Source organism: Erinaceus europaeus, unplaced genomic scaffold, assembly GCF_950295315.1.
Source record: "Erinaceus europaeus unplaced genomic scaffold, mEriEur2.1 scaffold_552, whole genome shotgun sequence".
NCBI lineage: Eukaryota > Metazoa > Chordata > Mammalia > Eulipotyphla > Erinaceidae > Erinaceus > Erinaceus europaeus.
Window position 1 is genome coordinate 19,378 of NW_026648186.1, and position 18,123 is coordinate 37,500.

General features: G+C 45.5%; 1 protein-coding gene across 1 annotated transcript in view; it reads left to right on the forward strand.

Moving 5' to 3' along the window:
* Positions 1 to 965: 965 nt before the first annotated feature.
* LOC132536664 (transmembrane protein 132D-like) overlaps positions 966 to 18,123 on the forward strand; it is a 19,176-nt gene continuing 2,018 nt past the window's right edge. Inside the window, exons 1-4 of the mRNA XM_060184810.1 lie at positions 966 to 1,174; positions 4,610 to 4,883; positions 11,035 to 11,226; positions 15,787 to 18,123. The exon at positions 15,787 to 18,123 is cut by the window's right edge and continues 2,018 nt beyond it. Coding sequence (XP_060040793.1) covers positions 1,011 to 1,174; positions 4,610 to 4,883; positions 11,035 to 11,226; positions 15,787 to 16,968 — 1,812 coding nt within the window. The 5' untranslated portion in view covers positions 966 to 1,010 and the 3' untranslated portion in view covers positions 16,969 to 18,123. The remainder of the gene's footprint in view (positions 1,175 to 4,609; positions 4,884 to 11,034; positions 11,227 to 15,786) is intronic.

Here is an 18,123-nt window from a genome sequence, read left to right on the forward strand (position 1 = left end):
AAAAATGGCCACCAGGAGCTGTAGATTCATCATGTAGACACCAAGCCTCCGTGATTACCCTGATAACAATTTTTTAAAAAGACAGAAAGAGAAAATAATTAACATCTTCCCACACACTTCTTCCTCATATGCCTCCCCCAGACCTGGTCTATACTACCACCCCATTACCACTTTCTCTGTTAATGGTGAACCCAATATGCCCAGACTGTCTGCACCAGTTCACTGCCAGAGACAGTTAAAATAAAGGATGGGACAGAGATAAAGTATAGAGAGAGGGGAGGGGAGAGAGAGAAAGAGAGAGAGAGGTTGAATAAAGGAGAAGGAAGAAATCAGGCTACAGAATTAACTCTCCAGGTCAGCTGGCTGCCTTGTCATGATCACAGCCCATGTTTGAAGGTTAGAGCCCAGGTACCGTGGAGGAGATGCTGTGGCAACAAAGGAAGCTCCGGTCTCCCCTTCCCTCTGTGTCTATTTCTGTCTTAATGAAAAAGACTGGAGCTATGAAGTCAGGCAAGGGCTAGATCTCAGCTTTGCAAAAAGAAAAAAAAAATGTAGGGGGCAAGGTGGTGACAAACACATTACAGTGATTAAGTGCACACAATATAGTGTGCAAGGACCCAGGTTCAAGCCCCTGGTCCCCACCTGCAGGGGGAAAGCTTCATGAGTAGTGAAACAGTGCTGCAGGAGTCTCTGTGTCTCTTTTTTTTTTTTATCTCTATCCACCACTCCTCTCAATTTTTCTCCATCTCTACCCAATAATAAATAAATAAAACTATTTTAAAGAAAGAGAAGTGAATGAGTGAGTGGGTTAGTGAATGGATGGATGAATGAATGAATGAATGAAACACCTCACAATGGTGACCTGGAATGATCACAGCACTGCCCACCCCACTCCTGGTGCCCTTGCTGTCCCTCTCATTCTGGGGCAGAAGGAAATTTCATGGTCTCTACCTGTCGCCTCTCCGCAGGTGTCTGACCGATGTGACTATGTCTTTGTCAACGGAAAGGAGATGAAGGGCAAGATAAAGGTGGTGGTGAACTTCACCTTCCAGCACCTGAGCAGCCCCCTGGAGATGACGGTGTGGGTGCCCCGCCTCCCTCTGCAGATCGATGTCTCAGACCCTGAACTCAACCAGATCAAGGGCTGGAGGGTGCCTGTGGTCTCCAACAAAAGGTGGGTGTGACACGCCCCTCTGGGCCTCAGCCACAAGCTGAGAAAGGCAGTGTACAGCGCGGTTAATCCCTGGCCTGGACAGGATGCAAACTGGATGGACTGTCTCTCTGTCTCTCGACCCTGATTGCTTTGTTCTGTCTTCATCTGCTATCATCCATTTTTCATAGATTCCAGATTGTCTTTTTGTTTTGTTTTGTTTTAATCTTGGATCTTTTTTTCCTTATTTATTTAATGTATTTATTACTGGACAGAGACAGAGCAGGTAAAGGGAGGGAGAGAGGGAGAGAGAGAGAGAGACACCTCCGGCCCTGCTTCACCACTTATGAGGCTTCCCCCTTCAGGTGCGGACCAGGGGCTGGAACCTGGGTCCTCATGCTGTATAATATATGCGTTTACCCAGGTGCACCACCATCTGGCTCCCCAGATTGTATTTTCTTCCACAACTCTGTGAGAAGTACATCTTTCCCTTCCCTGACCATTCCAGCAAAAAGTCCCAGCTTCACATCCTTTCCTTACGTGGGCTGTGTGTCCATCCCTAGTCTAATTGTGGTAGCCAAGGTGACAGAACATATGATCAGTGGGCTAGACATCAGCTATAGTCCCCTGGCCACAGCCAGAGGAGCCAGTAGAAGAGGTCAGCCTGCCTGGTCTTATGATCTATATCAGAGGGTGGCGAGAATCAAGCCTCGCGGGACCGGGTTCGAGCCTCATGGGCCTGGGGTTGAGTCTCGCGGGACCGAATTGAGCCTCACGGGACCTGGGATCGAGCCTCACGGGACCAGGGTTCGGGACTCACAGGACCCGGGATAGGGCCTGCGGGACACGGGTTCGAACCTCGCGGGACCCGGGTTCGAGCCTTGTGGGCCTGGGGTCGAGTCTGGCGGAACCCGATTCGAGCCTATAGGACCCGGGTATGAGCCTCTGGGACCCGGCTTCGAGCCTCGCGGGACCCGGTTTCGAGCATGCGGTTGTGGGACCGGAGTTCAAGCTTCGTGGGACCCAGATCCAAGACTCACGGGACCCGTGTTCAAAACTCGAGGGACCTGGGTTCAAGCCTCGCGGGACCCGGATTTGAGCTTAGCGAAACCCGGGTTCGAGCCTCCCGGGACTCAGGTTCGGGAATCACGAGACCCAGGGTAGAGTCTGCGGAACACGGGTTCGAGCCTCGTGGGCCTGGGGTCGAATATCCCGGCACTGATTTGGGTCTCTCCGGCATAAAGAGCAGATGTCCAGTAGTGATACATCAAAATCATTCTCCTGAGCTGGCCAATCTCTCTCTGTCCCTCATCGAGGAGCTCTGAGAGCACTTTGGCTGGTACACGAAGTCCAAAATTATCATTGCTGTTCCTGGTACATTAATCTGATGGTGTCTGATAGAAGGACAGATAAACCCCCATTACCCACAGCAGGCAGTAATATACAAAGAGTGTAGTAGGAGGTCATGTTTTCAAAGTCTGGCTTCTTAGAGAAAGGCAGGCTTCAGGATTAACAGGTGACTCACAGATGTCTACAGTGAACATGCAAAGAACTGGACAAGGAAAAAGTCCTGGAGTCAGTGTCCTCAGCAGGAGAGAGAGGACTGGAGTCACTTTTGTACCCCTGTCCTTTCGAAACCCACCTGCTTTAGTTCTTACGAGCCTGAGAGCAGGTCTGGCTTCAAGAATGAAAGTTGTGAGGTTGTGGATAAATGTTTCCAGCGAGGCTCTCTTTCTTTCTTTTTTTTCTTGCCACCAGGGTTATTGCTGGGGCTTTATGCCAGCGCACTATGAATCCGCTTTTCCTGGTGACCATTTTTTCCTTTTTTTTTTTTTTATTGGATGGAGAGAAATTGAAAGAGGAGAGGGAGATAGAGAGGGCCACCTGGTTAGATAGATAGAGGTAGAGCACCTAGTTGAGCACATGTCACAACATGCAAGGACCCAGGTTCGAGCCCTATATGGGGAAAGCTTTGTGAGTGGTGAAGCAGTGCTGAAGGTGCCTCTCAGTCTCTCTCCCTCTCTCCCTACCCTCTCAATTTCTGGCTGTCTCTATCTAATAATTAAAGATAGTTTTTAAAAATATTCAAAAAAAAAAAAGAGGAAGAGATAGTTGCACTGTAGAGCATAGGACTTACATAACTAAACAATAGCCTCTTCCATGTACTGGCTTAAAGGATTGTATCAGTCATTCACAGCCCTCTTATCTAGAATCTATTAGAATCTAATAGAGCACAATAGTAGATCTGGTTGTCTATTGTTCCATATTTTAATGTCTTAGCCCATGCTTTGACTTCAGAGAAAAATATGTACTATCTCAGTTACTCTAGGGTCCAGGTACAGCGGGGGGGGGGGGGCTGTGATGTTTATCCGAGGCCTCATGTGGGGAAGGATATGTGTCCAGTCTCACATGGCTGTGAGCACTGAAGTAGCTCTCCGTAGCTCAACCAGAGCTAGGGCCCTACTCCTCGTTGGCTATTGGGCAGATGTCATGCTCATTTTCAAACTATGTGTTGCATGGCATCTTGCCTTCTCAGAGTAGACAGCAGGGAAATCCAGGAGAGAATATCAAACAAAATGGCCACAGTCTTTTATCGGCATATCTTGGAAGTGACAGCTTTTACTGTCATCTTTCATTTACTTAAGTCCAGCCTACCTTCAAAGAAGGTCTCCACAAAGTAGACACCCAGAGGTAAACACCCAGAGGTGGGGATTTCTGGGGTCACCTTAGAACTAAGCTGATGGGGTGCACCATATGGTGGTGCACCCTGTTAAGTGCACAGATTACTCATGTCCGAGGGCCCATGTTCAATCCCCCAGTCTCCACCTGCAGGGGGAAGCTTCACTAGTAAAGATATGCAAGTATCTCTCTTTCTCTCTCCACGCACATCTCTCTCTCTCTCATGTTTTTATTTATTATTGGATAAAGACAGAAAAAATTGATAGGAGTGGGAGACATAAAGAGGGTTAAGCACACTCATTATACTGTGCAAAGGACCCAGGTTCAAGCCCCTGGTCCCCACCTGCAGGGAGAAAGCTTTGCAAGTGCTGAAGCAAGGCTGCAGGTGTCTCTCTGTCTCTCTCCTTCTCTATCTCCTCCTCTACTTTCAGATTTTCTCTGTGTCTATTCAATAATAAATAAATAAATAAATGTGTGCTCTTAAGCAGGTGTGCCGCCATCTGCCCCTCCATTACCCCTCCCCTCTAAAATTTCTCTCTGTCCTGTCAAGTACAAAAAGAACTAAACTACCATGTCACTCCATTCTTGACCAGTCAGTCAGTACCCTTACTGTACCAGTAATCAATGTTCTGAAGGTCATCTCTGTGTGTCTGCTGGAGCCCAAGTGTCTGGCTCTGTGCTCCTCAAAAAACAGTGTCCACCCACTTGCCTTTCAAATCCTATCCCTGATCATCAACTTGACAGATCAGTTTCTGTTCAACTCAACTGACCCTTTGACAGGCCAGCCCGGGACAGCGAGGAGGAAGAGGAAGATGACAGGAAGGGTCGAGGCTGCACCCTGCAATACCAACATGCCATGGTGCGAGTCTTGACACAGTTTGTGGCTGAGCCGACTGACCCTGGTGGGCAGCTGACCCATCTGTTGGGCTCAGACTGGCAAGTGGACATCACAGAGCTGGTCACCGACTTCATTCAGGTGGAAGAGCCCAGGATCGCCAAGCTGCAAGGGGGACAAGTCCTGATTGGCCAGGAACTTGGGATGACCACAATTCAGGTAAGAAATTCCCAAAGGTGAGGACCCTCTCTCTGTATCCCTGACCTATATCTGCATGCATGAGAATTGGGTTGTTTGTCATTGGTTAAAGCAAGAGCTATTTCAAGAGTGGATTAATTGGGTTGAGTGCACATGTTAGAATGTGCAAGGACATAGGTTCAGTCCCAGGGTGTGTTCCCCCACCCCCGCAGGGGGAAAGCTTCAGGAGTGGTGAAGCAAGGCTGCAAGTGTCTCTCTGTCTCTTTCCCTCTTTATCTCCCCCTCCCCTCTCAATTTCTGTCTGTCTCTATCCAATAATAAATAAATAAAAGATAAGGAAGGAAGGAAGAAATTAGAGTGGAATACAGCAGCCACAAGTGCTGGAGAGGCTGTGGGGACAAAGGAACCCTTCTGAACTGCTGGTGGGAATGTAAATTGGTCCAACCTCTGTGGAGAGCAGTCTGGAGAACTCTCACAAGGCTAGACATGGACCTTCATATGACCCAGTAATTCCTCTCCTGGGGTTATACACCAAGGGACTCCATAACACTTAACCAAAAAGATATGTGTACAGCTATGTTCATAGCAGCACAATTCTTTTTTTTTTTTTTAGCAGCACAGTTCTTAATAACTAAAACCTGGAAGCAAACCAGGTGCCCAACAACAGATGAATGGCTGAGAAAGCTGTGGTATATATATATATACAATGTGGTATATATATATACAATGTGATATATATATATATATATATATATATATATATATACATACAATGGAATACTATGCAGCTATTAAGAACAATGAACCCCTGGTGGAGGGTAGATAGCATAATGGTTATGCAAACAGACTCTTATACCTGAGGCTCCAAAGTCCCAGGTTCAATCCCCCACACCACCATAAACCAGAGCTGAACAGTGCTCTGGTAAATATATATTAAAGAAAAAATGAACCCACCTTCTCTGACCTATCTTAGATGGAACTAGAAGGAATTATGTTAAGTGAGCTAAGTCAGAAAGACAAAGATGAGTATGGGATGATCCCACTCATAAACAGAAGTTGAGAAAGAACAGAATGGGAAACTCAAAGCAGGATCTGACTGAGTTTGGAGTAGGGCACCAAAGTAAAAATCTCTGGGTGGAGGGTGAGGGTAGATGCTCAGCTTCACTAGGGGGTGGAGGATGGGATGGGGCACAGTGGGATGGGACACAGTCTTTTCGTGGTGGAAATGGTGTTTATGTACACTCCTATTAACTTGTAGTCCTATAAATCACTAATTAATATGAGAAAAAATTTAAAAAAGAAATTAGAGTGGATTAATTGGAAGAAACTGTCAAGTAGATATAGGAAAGTTAGACTGGGGCCTCATGAGCCTTGAAACTCCTCACTTATCTGTAACATTGGAACTGAGAACTAGGCCCTCTGGTTGGGTCAGGTGTCAAGCCCCAAATCATATGTTGTCTATAAGCCATGGTGGAGGATCCCATCTCAGGGATCTGGAGTGAGCCAACCCCACTAGCAAGGGTCAAGGGTGTGATTAGTAGCTTTCTTAGCCTTCTACCTTGCTGAGCATTTTCACGTAGTCTTCATCCCTCTATCATGGAGTGCTCCTTCCCCCAAACCCTACCTTAGAGCACCTCAGAAACATGTCGAAGAAAGAACCTAGTCCTTAGGACTCATTGGAAACAAACACTTTCTCAAAACCCAAGTTCTCTTGAGATTGAGAACAAATTTTATCCCTCAGTAGTCACCCCACTGATAGGAGACGTGAGCATCCTGTTAGCCAGTGGTGAGCTTTCTGAAGTGGTTCTGCAAAAGGGGGTCTCAGGGGCCAGGTGGTGGCGCACCTGGTTGAGCGCACAAGTTATAATGTGCAAAGACCCAGGTCAAAGCCCCCATCCCCACCTGCAGGGGGGAAGCTTCACAAGTGGTGAAGCAGTGTTGCAGGCTCTCTCTCTCTCTCTCTCTCTCTCTCCTTCTATATTTCCCCCCTTCCTCTCAATTCTGGCTGTGTCTGTCCAATAAGTAAAGATTAAAAATTTTGAAAAAGGAAGTCTTTAAGTGGAAGCATATTGGATTATGGAAGATTAAAGACGTATGTATTCTCGGTGGGGGGGGGAACAACAGCTAGAACAATAGTTCCTTTAAAAAAGGAACTCCTTTTATTTGGAGATAAAAATAACTTGCCTTGAGTTATGACCAAGATGCTGCATGTTCAGATGATCTCTAGAAGCCAAGCATGCTCCATCCATGAAGATAAAACTCTGAGCACTAGCTGAAAGTTGAAAAGTAAGATGTCCTTCTGAATACAGAGCCAAGAAGGATGACAGAGGACCTAGTGGGGGTTGTATTGTTATATGGAAAACTGGGAAATGTTATGCATGTACAAACTATTGTATTCACTGTCGACTGTAAAACATTAATTCCCCAATAAAGAAATATAAAAAAGAAAGAAAGAAAATGCCAATTAAAAAGAAAAAGATGTTCTTCTGTAACAGGAACATGATAGGGACTGGTGAGGAGTATGGCTGGATGGTATCACTTTTCCAGAAAAACTTTTTTGTTGTTGTTGCCACCAGGGTTATTATAGGGCTCAATGCTAGCACTATGAATCTACCATGCTCAGTGACTATTTTCCTTTTTATTTAATTTAATTTTATTTTATTTGGTAGGACTGAGAGAAATTGAATGTAGAGGGAGGGAGGAAAAGAAAGAGAGAGACCTGTAACCCACTGCTTCTGAAGCTTTCCTCCTGTAGATGGGGGACCAGGGGCTTGAACACACATCCTTGTGCATGGTAACGTATACATTCAACTGGGTGTATCACTACCAAGCCCCCTAGAAATGTATCTTATCTGAAGTTCAATTTTTTTTTTTTAAAGATAGTCATTTTCAAGTGTTACTTGAGGGCCTGCAACATAGCTCAGCAAATAAGCACAGGTCTCAGTTTGGTTGTTTTTTTTTAATTATTTTTTTTTTTATTTTCATTTATTTATTTTCCCTTTTGTTGACCTTGTTTTTATTGTTGTAGTTATTGATGTCATCGTTGTTAGATAGGACAGAGAGAAATGGAGAGAGGAGGAGAAGACGGAGAGGGGGAGAGAAAGAGAGACACCTACAGACCTGCTTCACCGCCTGTGAAGTGACTCCCCTGCAGGTGGGGAGCCGGGGGCTCGAACCGGGATTCTTAAACCGGCCTTTGCGCTTTGCGCCACGTGTGCTTAACCCGTTGCACCACCGCCCGACTCCCAGGTCTCAGTTTTTAATTGGCATATTCTGGATTGAATGGTGCTCTGATCCCTCCCCATCACAAAAGATACCAAAAAAAAAAAAAAAAAAAAAAAAAAAAAAAAGGTTATTTAAGCCAAATATCTTCTCCTTAGAGAAAGAAGCACTCCTCTAACAATGGAGAAATGAGCCTAAATTCCCTGCCATTGGCCCATAAGCTACATTGAAACTGAGACTATAAAAGAGCTTGGTAGTAACAACTAACACTGATAATCCTTTAGTGTGACGAGGAAAGGACGCACCCAGGGTCACAACTCAGATACACTGGGGGGCCACGGTCAGCTTCGCATGCGTCATAAACAGAAATTGTCCTGAAGAGGCTCCATTCAGGAGACCCTTACCTCTTCCCTTTTACATCTTTCATCTGAGTTCTCCTAAGATATAAATTTGCTTGATGTCTTCCTTCTGGGGATCTATAGCTCATGTTCCCTGCCATTTGAATTATCATTAACCAGACTTAAAATGGAAGAAGGTGTTTTGGGGTGAAAAGAGGGAACATTTATAGCTAACTGTAAAGAGTTTGGAAGCTTGAAATATGTCAGACAGCTAAGGAAAGAGGTTGAACCCATTTACCCCAAGGCTAAGGGAGGAGGGAGCAGAGATATCCCAGGAATGTTCCTCATAAGCAGGACTTCCCCTTCCAGTTCAAATTGAACATTAGCTTCACTTCCAGGTTATGACTGGAGTTCCTAGGAAAAATTAAACTTCCTCCAGGAGGTGGGGAAAATTTGCAACTGTGCTTATTGAAATGCAAGTCGACATTTAAGAACACAATGGATCTCACTGCTTGCTGTTCCTCAAAATACAAGAATGCCCTCCAGAGACACACTTGTGATTTGGGTTAACATATGGCCTCTACCTCCAATTACACATTGGGAATCATGTATAAGAGAGAGAAATATAAGTATGTAGTTGTCCTGTCAAAAAGTTATGTTTTTTTTTTTTATACTGTAAAGGTTTGTTAACAAATCACTTAAATAACTGTAGTGCTGGAAGATAGTGAAGTGGTAATATTAGATGTTCATACCTGAGGCCCCAGAGATTCCAGGTTCAATCCCCAGCACCACTAAAAACCAAAACTGAACAGAGCTCTAGTTTCTTTCATGAAAATAAGTAAATATTGGGTGTGGTATAGATAGCATAATGGTTATGCAAACAGACTCTCTTGCCTGAGGCTCTTGAGTTCCAAGTTCAGTCCCCTGCACCACCATAAGCCAGAGCTGAGCAGTGCTCTGGTAGGGGGAAAAAAAGTAGATATTTAAAATAAAATTATAAATGAAATATACACTGAATAGTAGAGAGATCTTTACTATAGAATTATCAAGACATAGCACCATGGTCGGTAATGCAAAGAGACTCTCACACCTGAGTCTCAGAGTTCAGTTCCTTGCACCACCATAAGCCAGAGCTGAGAGAGAGAGAGAGAGAGAGAGAGAGACTCAAACCAAAGAAAATGCTAATTTCTTTTTTTAACTTTTTTCAAATATTTATTTATTTATTTACTTTTGTTGCCCTTGTTGTTTTATTGTTGTAGTTATTATTGTTGTCATCCTTGTTGGATAGGACAGAGAGAAATGGAGAGAGGAGGGGAAGACAGAGAGGGGAAGAGAAAGACAGACACCTGCAGACCTGCTTCACCGCTTGAAGTGACTCCCCTGCAGTTGGGGAGCTGGGGGCTCGAACTGGGATCCTTGTGCGGTCCTTGAGCTTTGTGCCACCTGTGCTTAACCCGCTGTACTACTGCCCGACTCCTGAAAATGTTAATTTCTTCTGCCAAGAGCAAGGGTGGCATCTGTAGATATGGTAAAGGTTCTACCTTATATTTCTTTTTTCTAATCAGCAAATATTTTAATATGTTTCTCAAGACATAAGCTTAATACTTAATCTCTATTCAAAACTACTACCCCCTCAATTAAAAAAAAGTCCTTAATGTCACAACATCTTATCAGTTTTCCTATTAAAAAACCACAAACATTAGCACCCAGATAAAGTCCATCCACTGCAATTGGTCAATAGGTATTTTAAAGCTATTGTAGACAACATCACTCTCATTCTTTTTATTCACTTTGATATTTGTTCAAGAGATTAGATTTCTAGAGTCTGAAGTTCAATGTATCTTTCGCTGTTGTTTCCTTTATTTCCTATAAATCTTCTGTTTTCTTTACTACCTATAAAATGACAGTGAGCTCAGGAATTTGATTAGGTCTTATGCTACTAAAACATAGGTAGGATTAATAATCAATAGTAAACCAATACAAAAACAAATAAAGGGGAGTTGGGCAGTAGCGCAGCGGGTTGAGCACATAAGCGCAGGGGCCACAAAACGCAAGGACCGGCTTAATCCCGGTTCGAGCCCCCAGCTTCCCACCTGCAGGGGAGTCGCTTCACAAGTGGTGAAGCAGGTCTGCAAGTGTCTATCTTTCTCTCCCCCTCACTGTCTTCCTCTCCTCTCTCCATTTCTGTCCTATCCAACAACAATGACATCAATAACAACAACAATAACTACAAATAATAAAACAACAAGGGCAATAAAAGGGAATAAATAAGTAAATATATTTTTTTAAAAATCCCTGGCAATATCCACTCTTTTTGTGGAGGTGAAATGGCACCTACAGTATACAAAAACATTTAGAGGTATCTCAGTTCATCCAGCCACCATCAACTACAGTTGAACACAATATTAGTGCTAAGAAGCAAGATTTATGAATTAAAACCAAATATCAGACCAAGGCCCATCCGCCTAATAATTCTTGACATCTTCTTGCTGTGACACTTGGATGCATTGTTTTGTTTCTCTGTCCCTCCCCCAAGCAGAGAATTGTCTCTGCCATCAGAGGGGGGTCTGAGGTCACCGAGAAGTTGTCCTGCAAAGTTGTTCTGCTTTCAGATCCTGTCACCTCTGTCTGATGCCATTTTGGCTGAGAAGACCATCACGGTGCTAGAAGAGAAGGTGGCCATCACAGACCTTGGGGTCCAGCTGGTGACGGGGCTGTCCGTCTCCCTGCAGCTCAGCCCGGGAAGCAACAGAGCCATCTTTGCCACAGCAGTGGCTCAAGAGCTCCTGCAAAAGCCCCAACAGGTATGGAGGGAAGCTCGGACATGAGGGGTGGGGTGGGGTGGGGTGGGGTCACGCAGTCAGTGGGTCACATACCAGCTCCACATCACAGGGATAGGGATCACACAGAAGGTGGGGTTCTTCATTGGGGGTGTCACACACTGAATACTGTCACCACCATGTGAGGTCACACGCAGGTGAAGTCACACACTGGGTGAGGCCGTAGCTATCATTCACTGGGCTTCCACAGAAGGTAGGTGAAGTCATTCATGCCCTGAGCAGAGGGTCACATGAGGGGAGGTCACACATTAGATCACCTGCTTGGTGAGTCACTTGCTGGGGGACTCTCACATAGTGGGGCTCCCTCATCTGTGTCTCTCAGGCTGGGAAGGGGCTTGTGAAACTAGGGGGGCTGCACTGCCTCATGCTTCCTGCTCCTTCAGACAGAGATGCAGAAGCAAATGTCATCATGAGACACAGTGGCCAGGAGGCTCTTCCTGTCACCTCAGTGCCCTCACCTCATACTCTTCACACATTCCAGCCTGCATAGTTAAGCCTCCCATTCTTAGGGTAGCAGCGAAAGGGAGGAACCCACCAGAGGCAGCCAAGACTCCTGCTGAGTCTCCACAAGGAACGGGACCCTGGGTCTGAGGGACAGAGGTTGGGAAGTTAAAGCTCCCATGCTCTTGCCCAGCTCAGGACTCCAGTAGGAGCCAATGGTGATGTCACTCTTTTTCTGTTTGAGTCCAGAATGTATAAAAAGAGTGTGTGCTGTGTGCATATGTTGTTTGGTGTTTGTGTGTACATATATATGTTGGGTGTGTGTCTTGCGTATGCCGGTGTGTGTTCATGGGGTGTGTGCGTTTTTCGTATGTATCCTGAGTGTAGTGTGTGAATGGTTGGGTCGTGTTAGCTGTATTATGTTGTGTTTGTGTTACTTTAACAGTCTCCAAACAGTTCCAAAAGGAACCGATAACAGGGTGTTAGCAAACGTCTTATGCTCTTCCCTGGATAGAAGGAAATGAAGAAATACTGAGAAGGAAAATTATGAAACAGAAATTATGGTGAACTGCTTAATAGCAGAGGTCCTTGGTCTCAGACCATTAATTCTCTCCATTCCACTGCCTGTGGGGCTGCTGGAAGGTGTCCAGTACATGTAGACCTCTCTGAAAGTCTTTCCATTGGAAGCTGTCCCCTTGGCAGATACCCAGCCCACCTGGCCACTCACATCCCCTTCTTCTTCTAGCGTTTGCCCTTCTTCTGTAGCCAGTCAATAGCGTCAGGTTGAGCCTGATGTAAAGTTTCGAGACCTCCTTTGAATCTGGAGAGGTGGCAGTCGTTGACTATGTGGGTCATTGTCTGTCTGTAGCCACAGGGGCAGATTGGGCCGTCTCTGGCTCCCCAGCGATGGAACATAGCGGCACACCTTGGCATGGTGCTGAATGGGGCTTGGCGGGTGTGGTGAGGTGCTGAACGGGGCTTGGCAGAACACAGGCACCCTATCTTCCAGCCCAGGTCTGTCTGTGCTTACTACTCCCCTTCAGGGGGTTTACCTAGCCCCCCAGCCTTTTCACTGTGGTCTTTGTGTGCAAGGGCCCGGATTAGGAACCACTTCAAAGTGGATGATCCTAGTAACTGATATGAAATCTTGCTAAAAGACAAACCTCCTTTTTTTTCTCTGGGCAGAATGCCAGCCAGGACACAATTTATAGATAGTGAAAGAGAACTAACCGGAGGCTTCCTCTGTCTTCCTGGCATGATAAAATCAGGGGGGAGTCTTCCAGTGAGGAGTTCAGCAAGTGATAAGACACTGTGAGAACAAGGCCAGAGAGCTAATCCATTTCTGACACGCAGAGCTGTGCGTGCTACCCCCGAGGTTTGCTCCACGGTTGGTTTGGATGGTCCCACGTCCCTGCATGTGACTTGGCGCTGACATGTCAGTTTCAAGCAATCCAACATGCTTTTGAATTCCCAGCTCCGATTTCAGGGCAGATTGGAAGAGCCTGGTAAATCAGTGTGACATCCAGAGGCTATTGCACCGTGTCTTGGCAGCGTTTTCCACTTAGCAGCTAGTCCAAGCCGCTGTCTGCCATTATCCATGTTGGCTGTCTGTAGAGAGTAGAGGCCACAGGACAGCAGTTGTGGGGAGGTTGGGGGTCCCTCTTTCTTCTAGAGACTGAACACCACCAGTGCAAAATGGACTTCTGCCATGCTCTGGCGTACTTGGTTTGGAAGAGAAAATGATCCACCCAAGCAAGCTTCAGAAACAAAGGGTTTACATTAAGAGTTTGGGGGGGGGGGGGTCAGGTGGTGGCATACCTGGTTGAGTGCACATGTTACAGTGCACAAGGACCCAGGTTTGAGGCCTCTGTCCCCATCTGCAGGGGGAAAGCTTTGCGAGTGATGAAGCAGGGCTGCAGGTGTCTCTCTGTCTCTCCCTCTCTATTATTCCCTCCCCTCTTGATTTCTGGCTGTCTCTATCCAATAAATAAATAATTTTAAAAAACTGACCCTCACTGCAGAAACTCAGAGGAAGGGCAGAGAAGAGAGCATGATGGTTATGCAAAAGATTTTCATGCCTGAGGTTCTGAAGTGCCAGATTCACTCCCCACACCCAGCACAAGCTAGAGTTGAGCAGGAAAGAGAGAGAAAGAAAGAAAGAGGGAGAAAGAAAGAAAAGAAGAAAGAAAGGAAGAAAGGAAGGGAGAGAGAAAGAAATAAAAAGAAGGAAGGAAGGAAGGAAGGAAGGAAGGAAGGAAGGAAGGAAGGAAGGAAGGAATGGAGGGAGGACTACAAGATCAAATTTCTCTCCCATCCCAAACCTACCCCCTACCCTTCCTGTTGATTTTTCTGTGGCCCATTATTCCAAAATTGGGCTTTATTCCCCAACCATAAATCTGCCCCCCTCCGTGTCTTCCCACAGCTCTCTGCTTGGTTAGTCCATTCTCTCTTATCTCAAATTTGAGAGCTTAAGGAAAATCAGCTGGCCTGGAGCTGCTGGGACCAATGACTCTGGTAGTCACTGTCTCTCTTGATGGAGGTATATGTGACCAGATGGGAGTGGACTGCAAGCTGATTCTCCAAGAACCTGGAAGAGGAAAGGAGCATTCATTGATCTGCCAGTTCACAGTCAAGTTCAAGGCCATTTTCACTGAAAAGAATGCTTCCATTACATTGGAGGTTGCCTCCTCAATTATGAGCAAACTGTCCAAACTCTTCCGAAGGACCATTGTTCAAAAGTCAGTATAAGAAATGAAAATATGGGGTCAGGAGGTAGGTAGCACAATGGGTTAAGCACACATGGTGCCAAGTGCAAGGATCCCAGTTCAAGCCCCTGATTCCCTACCTGCAGGGGTGGGGTGCCTCGTGGATGGTGAAACAGATCTGCAGGTGTCTTTCTCTCTGTCTTTCTCTCCCTCTTTCTGTCTCCCCTCCTCTCTCAATTTCTCTCTGTCCTATCCAACAACAACAATGACAACAACAATAATAATGACAACTACAAGGGCAAGAAAATGGGAAAAATGGCCTCCAGGAGCAGTAGATTCATAGTGCAGGCACCAAGCCCCAGCAATAACCCTGGAGGAAAAAAGAAAAAAAAAAAAAAAAAAGGAAGGAAGGAAGGAAAGAAGGAAGAAAGAAGGAAGAAAAATGGGAATGGAAATATGCACAAACTTTGATCACCTTTTTATCTCCCAAATTCCAACAAGGGGTTGGGACAGAATGAAAGTGAAGAGAAGAGACTCCAGGGAGAATGAAAAGAGATAACATAATGGTTATGCAAAGAAGCTCTCATGTCTCAGGCTCCAAAGTCCCAAATCCAATCAATCCCCTGTGCCACCATAAACTTGAGCAGTGATCTGGTAGAGAGAGAGAGAGAGAGAGAGAGAGGGCGCCTCTCTCTAGATAATTGGTATTAACTCTTCACCTCCAATCCTAGGTTGTATCCACACATAAGACCTAGAAAAGGCAGGACTCATCCAACCAATGACTGCAACAACCTTGTCCAAATCAGGGGTTTAATCTGCATCATGAGTAACATATGGAGATGTGGCATTAGAGACACTCAAAAGTAATGTAATAAATATTTTCCATTTAAATGTATCACACTTGTAAGTGATCCCACTCACCAGTAATATCCTTTGACATGCAGTTTATTACTGTGCTGCATGGCTGAGAGAACCCATCTTTCTTTCAACACCTCAGGAAAGTAAACAGATCTTATTATGGCGTGTTGATTACTCATCTGGTTGTATCGTCATGTTTGGATGGTGGTTGTTTGCTTTTGGTTTTACATCTTCATAAGAATGAATTTTCTTTCATGCCCTTTGTGTTTCTTACCTCTTATTTCTTTTTTTTTTAATTTATTTTTTATTTAAGAAAGGATAAATTAACAAAACCATAGGGTAGGAGGGGTACAATTCCACACAATTCCCACCACCCAATCTCCATATTTACTTCTTATTTCTACGTGACTTTGCAAGGTTCTGCGTGATTCTTGCAGTATTATTTTTTTTCCCCAGAGTGTCTAGATTACTAGAAGTTGGCATTCATTTTAGTAAATAACATCCTCATTGTACTCAACAGGAAATAGCCATCAGTTGCTGGGTCCAGTTCAGTGATGGTGCCGTCACACCCTTGGATATTTATGATGGGAAAGACTTCTCCTTGATGGTCACATCTTTGGATGAGAAGGTGATCTCCCTCCACCAGGACCCCAAGTTTAAATGGCCTCTAATCACAGCTGAAATGGAAGGGCAGGGTGCACTGGTTAAGGTGGAAGTGGTCATTAGTGAGTCATGCCAGAAATCCAAGAGAAAAAGCGTGCTTGCTGCTGGAACAGCTAACATCAAAGTAAAATTTGGCCAAAATGATGCCAACCCCAACACCAGTGACAGCAGACACACTGGGGCAGGGGCTCACCTAGAAAATAATGTCAGTGACCGAAGGTCAAAAAAAACCTTTCAAGAATGGGAGACGCAAGAGGGACCCTACTATAGCAGCTCTTCTGTGGGCCTCATGGAAGGGAGAAGCTTCACCACAGAAAGGTCCACATTCCAGAAGAATGGCCGAGGGGGCCTTTTAGAAGAAGACCACTATTTACAGACCATTCCGTTTGATCTCACCAGCTTCCCAGCCCAGGTGGACCACCCCAGAAATAACGGGGACATGGATGAAAATGACCTCACCCAGGCATCCAAAGGGCTGAGTGACCTGGAAATTGGCATGTATGCTTTGCTGGGTGTTTTCTGTCTGGCCATCTTGGTCTTCCTGATAAACTGTGTGACCTTTGCCTTTAAGTATAGGCACAAACAAGTGCCATTTGAAGAACAAGAAGGTATGAGTCATCCCCATGACTGGGTTGGCTTGAGCAATCGGACAGAACTCTTGGAAAATCACATTAACTTTGCATCTTCCCAAGATGAGCAAATCACTGCCATCGACAGGGGTCTGGACTTCGAGGAAAGTAAGTATCTCCTCAGCACAAACTCCCAGAAGGGCATCAATGGACAACTGTTCAAGTCTTCTGGACCCATACTCACTGATGGGAAAGATCTGAAAAGTGAGCCCCCGACATCTCCTACCTCAAAAAGGAAAAGAGTGAAATTCACCACATTCACCACCATCTCCTCAGAAGATGGATGTCCTACCATGCACGCCACACTCACCAGCAGTGAGGAGACCATGAACTGGGTCTGCCACGATCTCAACCCCGAGGAACATCAAGAGCTACACAGCTACATGGAAAGGTCACACGAAGGCATGTAAGCCAGACCTTCACAGATGTTTGTTCTCACTCACCTCTTGGCCTTTAATTTGGGGATGTGTGGCAACAGTGTTCCCAGAGGGAGAAATGAAATGCAGGATCAGAAATGGATGACAGCATCCACAGAGCCCCAGAGGGCAACTCTGGTTCAGTCAAGTTCAAGGAGGCCCCAAGTTAGAATACACACACACATACACACACACACACACACACACACCTACAACCTCTTGGTCAGTGTTAGAGATCTATCATTACAGGGTGAGATTTCTTAACGTTAGAAGAGCAATTAGTTCTGAATCATTGAACTTCTGAGGGATTCCAGGAAAGAACAGCCTCTTTCTTCCAACAAGGCAATGTGGATAATGTTAAATGCCCATGGCTCTACTCTTCACTACATTGACTCTGGAAGGAACCTGAGACTCAGGTTAAGTATGAATGGATCCCTGGGATGGGGAACCTGGGTGTTTTGAGTCAGGCACATGGGCCAATATCCCCATGAGGCATGCGTACAGGTGGTCATCTCCCAGTGACTGATCAACACAGGTCCAGTCACCCTCATGGACATTAAGGGACACATGGACACAGAGACCACCAACACTGCTGTAACTAGATGCCAAGGACAAGCAAACAAAACCCTTGGAGCATCTCTGAGCAACCCTTTCTTTTTCTACTAGGATCCTAGGTATAAAGGCTCCATGAGGTTCAAAGAACCTGGTTTATTGTTTGTCTTCTTTAGCAAGTTCATTCCATGCAGAATTTGTATGCCTCCATTTTGCTGCCAGCTCTTCAAAAGCCACTGTTTCTTTAGGAGCAGGGGCCCATTCCCCAGTATTCACTGGGTTTCTTCAGCTATGAAAACTTTGTGTCAAGGTGAAAATGTACAGAGCACCCAGGGTCGACCCCACATATTCACACTTCAACTTTCTGAAAGGTCCCCACTGTCCCCAATGAACTCAGCACCAAGTAATGCCATTCTTCCTGCTTTTTCTAGAAAGAATGGATCACTTCATGGAGGGTCTGTAGTCACTCATGTTGGGTCCCTTGTCCAAGGCTGTCTTGACAAATGTGAGTGTCAGACACAGGGGAGAGAGAGCTAAGACTGGATGTCAGAAAAGGTAGACATTTCTTGGAGGACACAAAGGGACAGAGGTGTCATA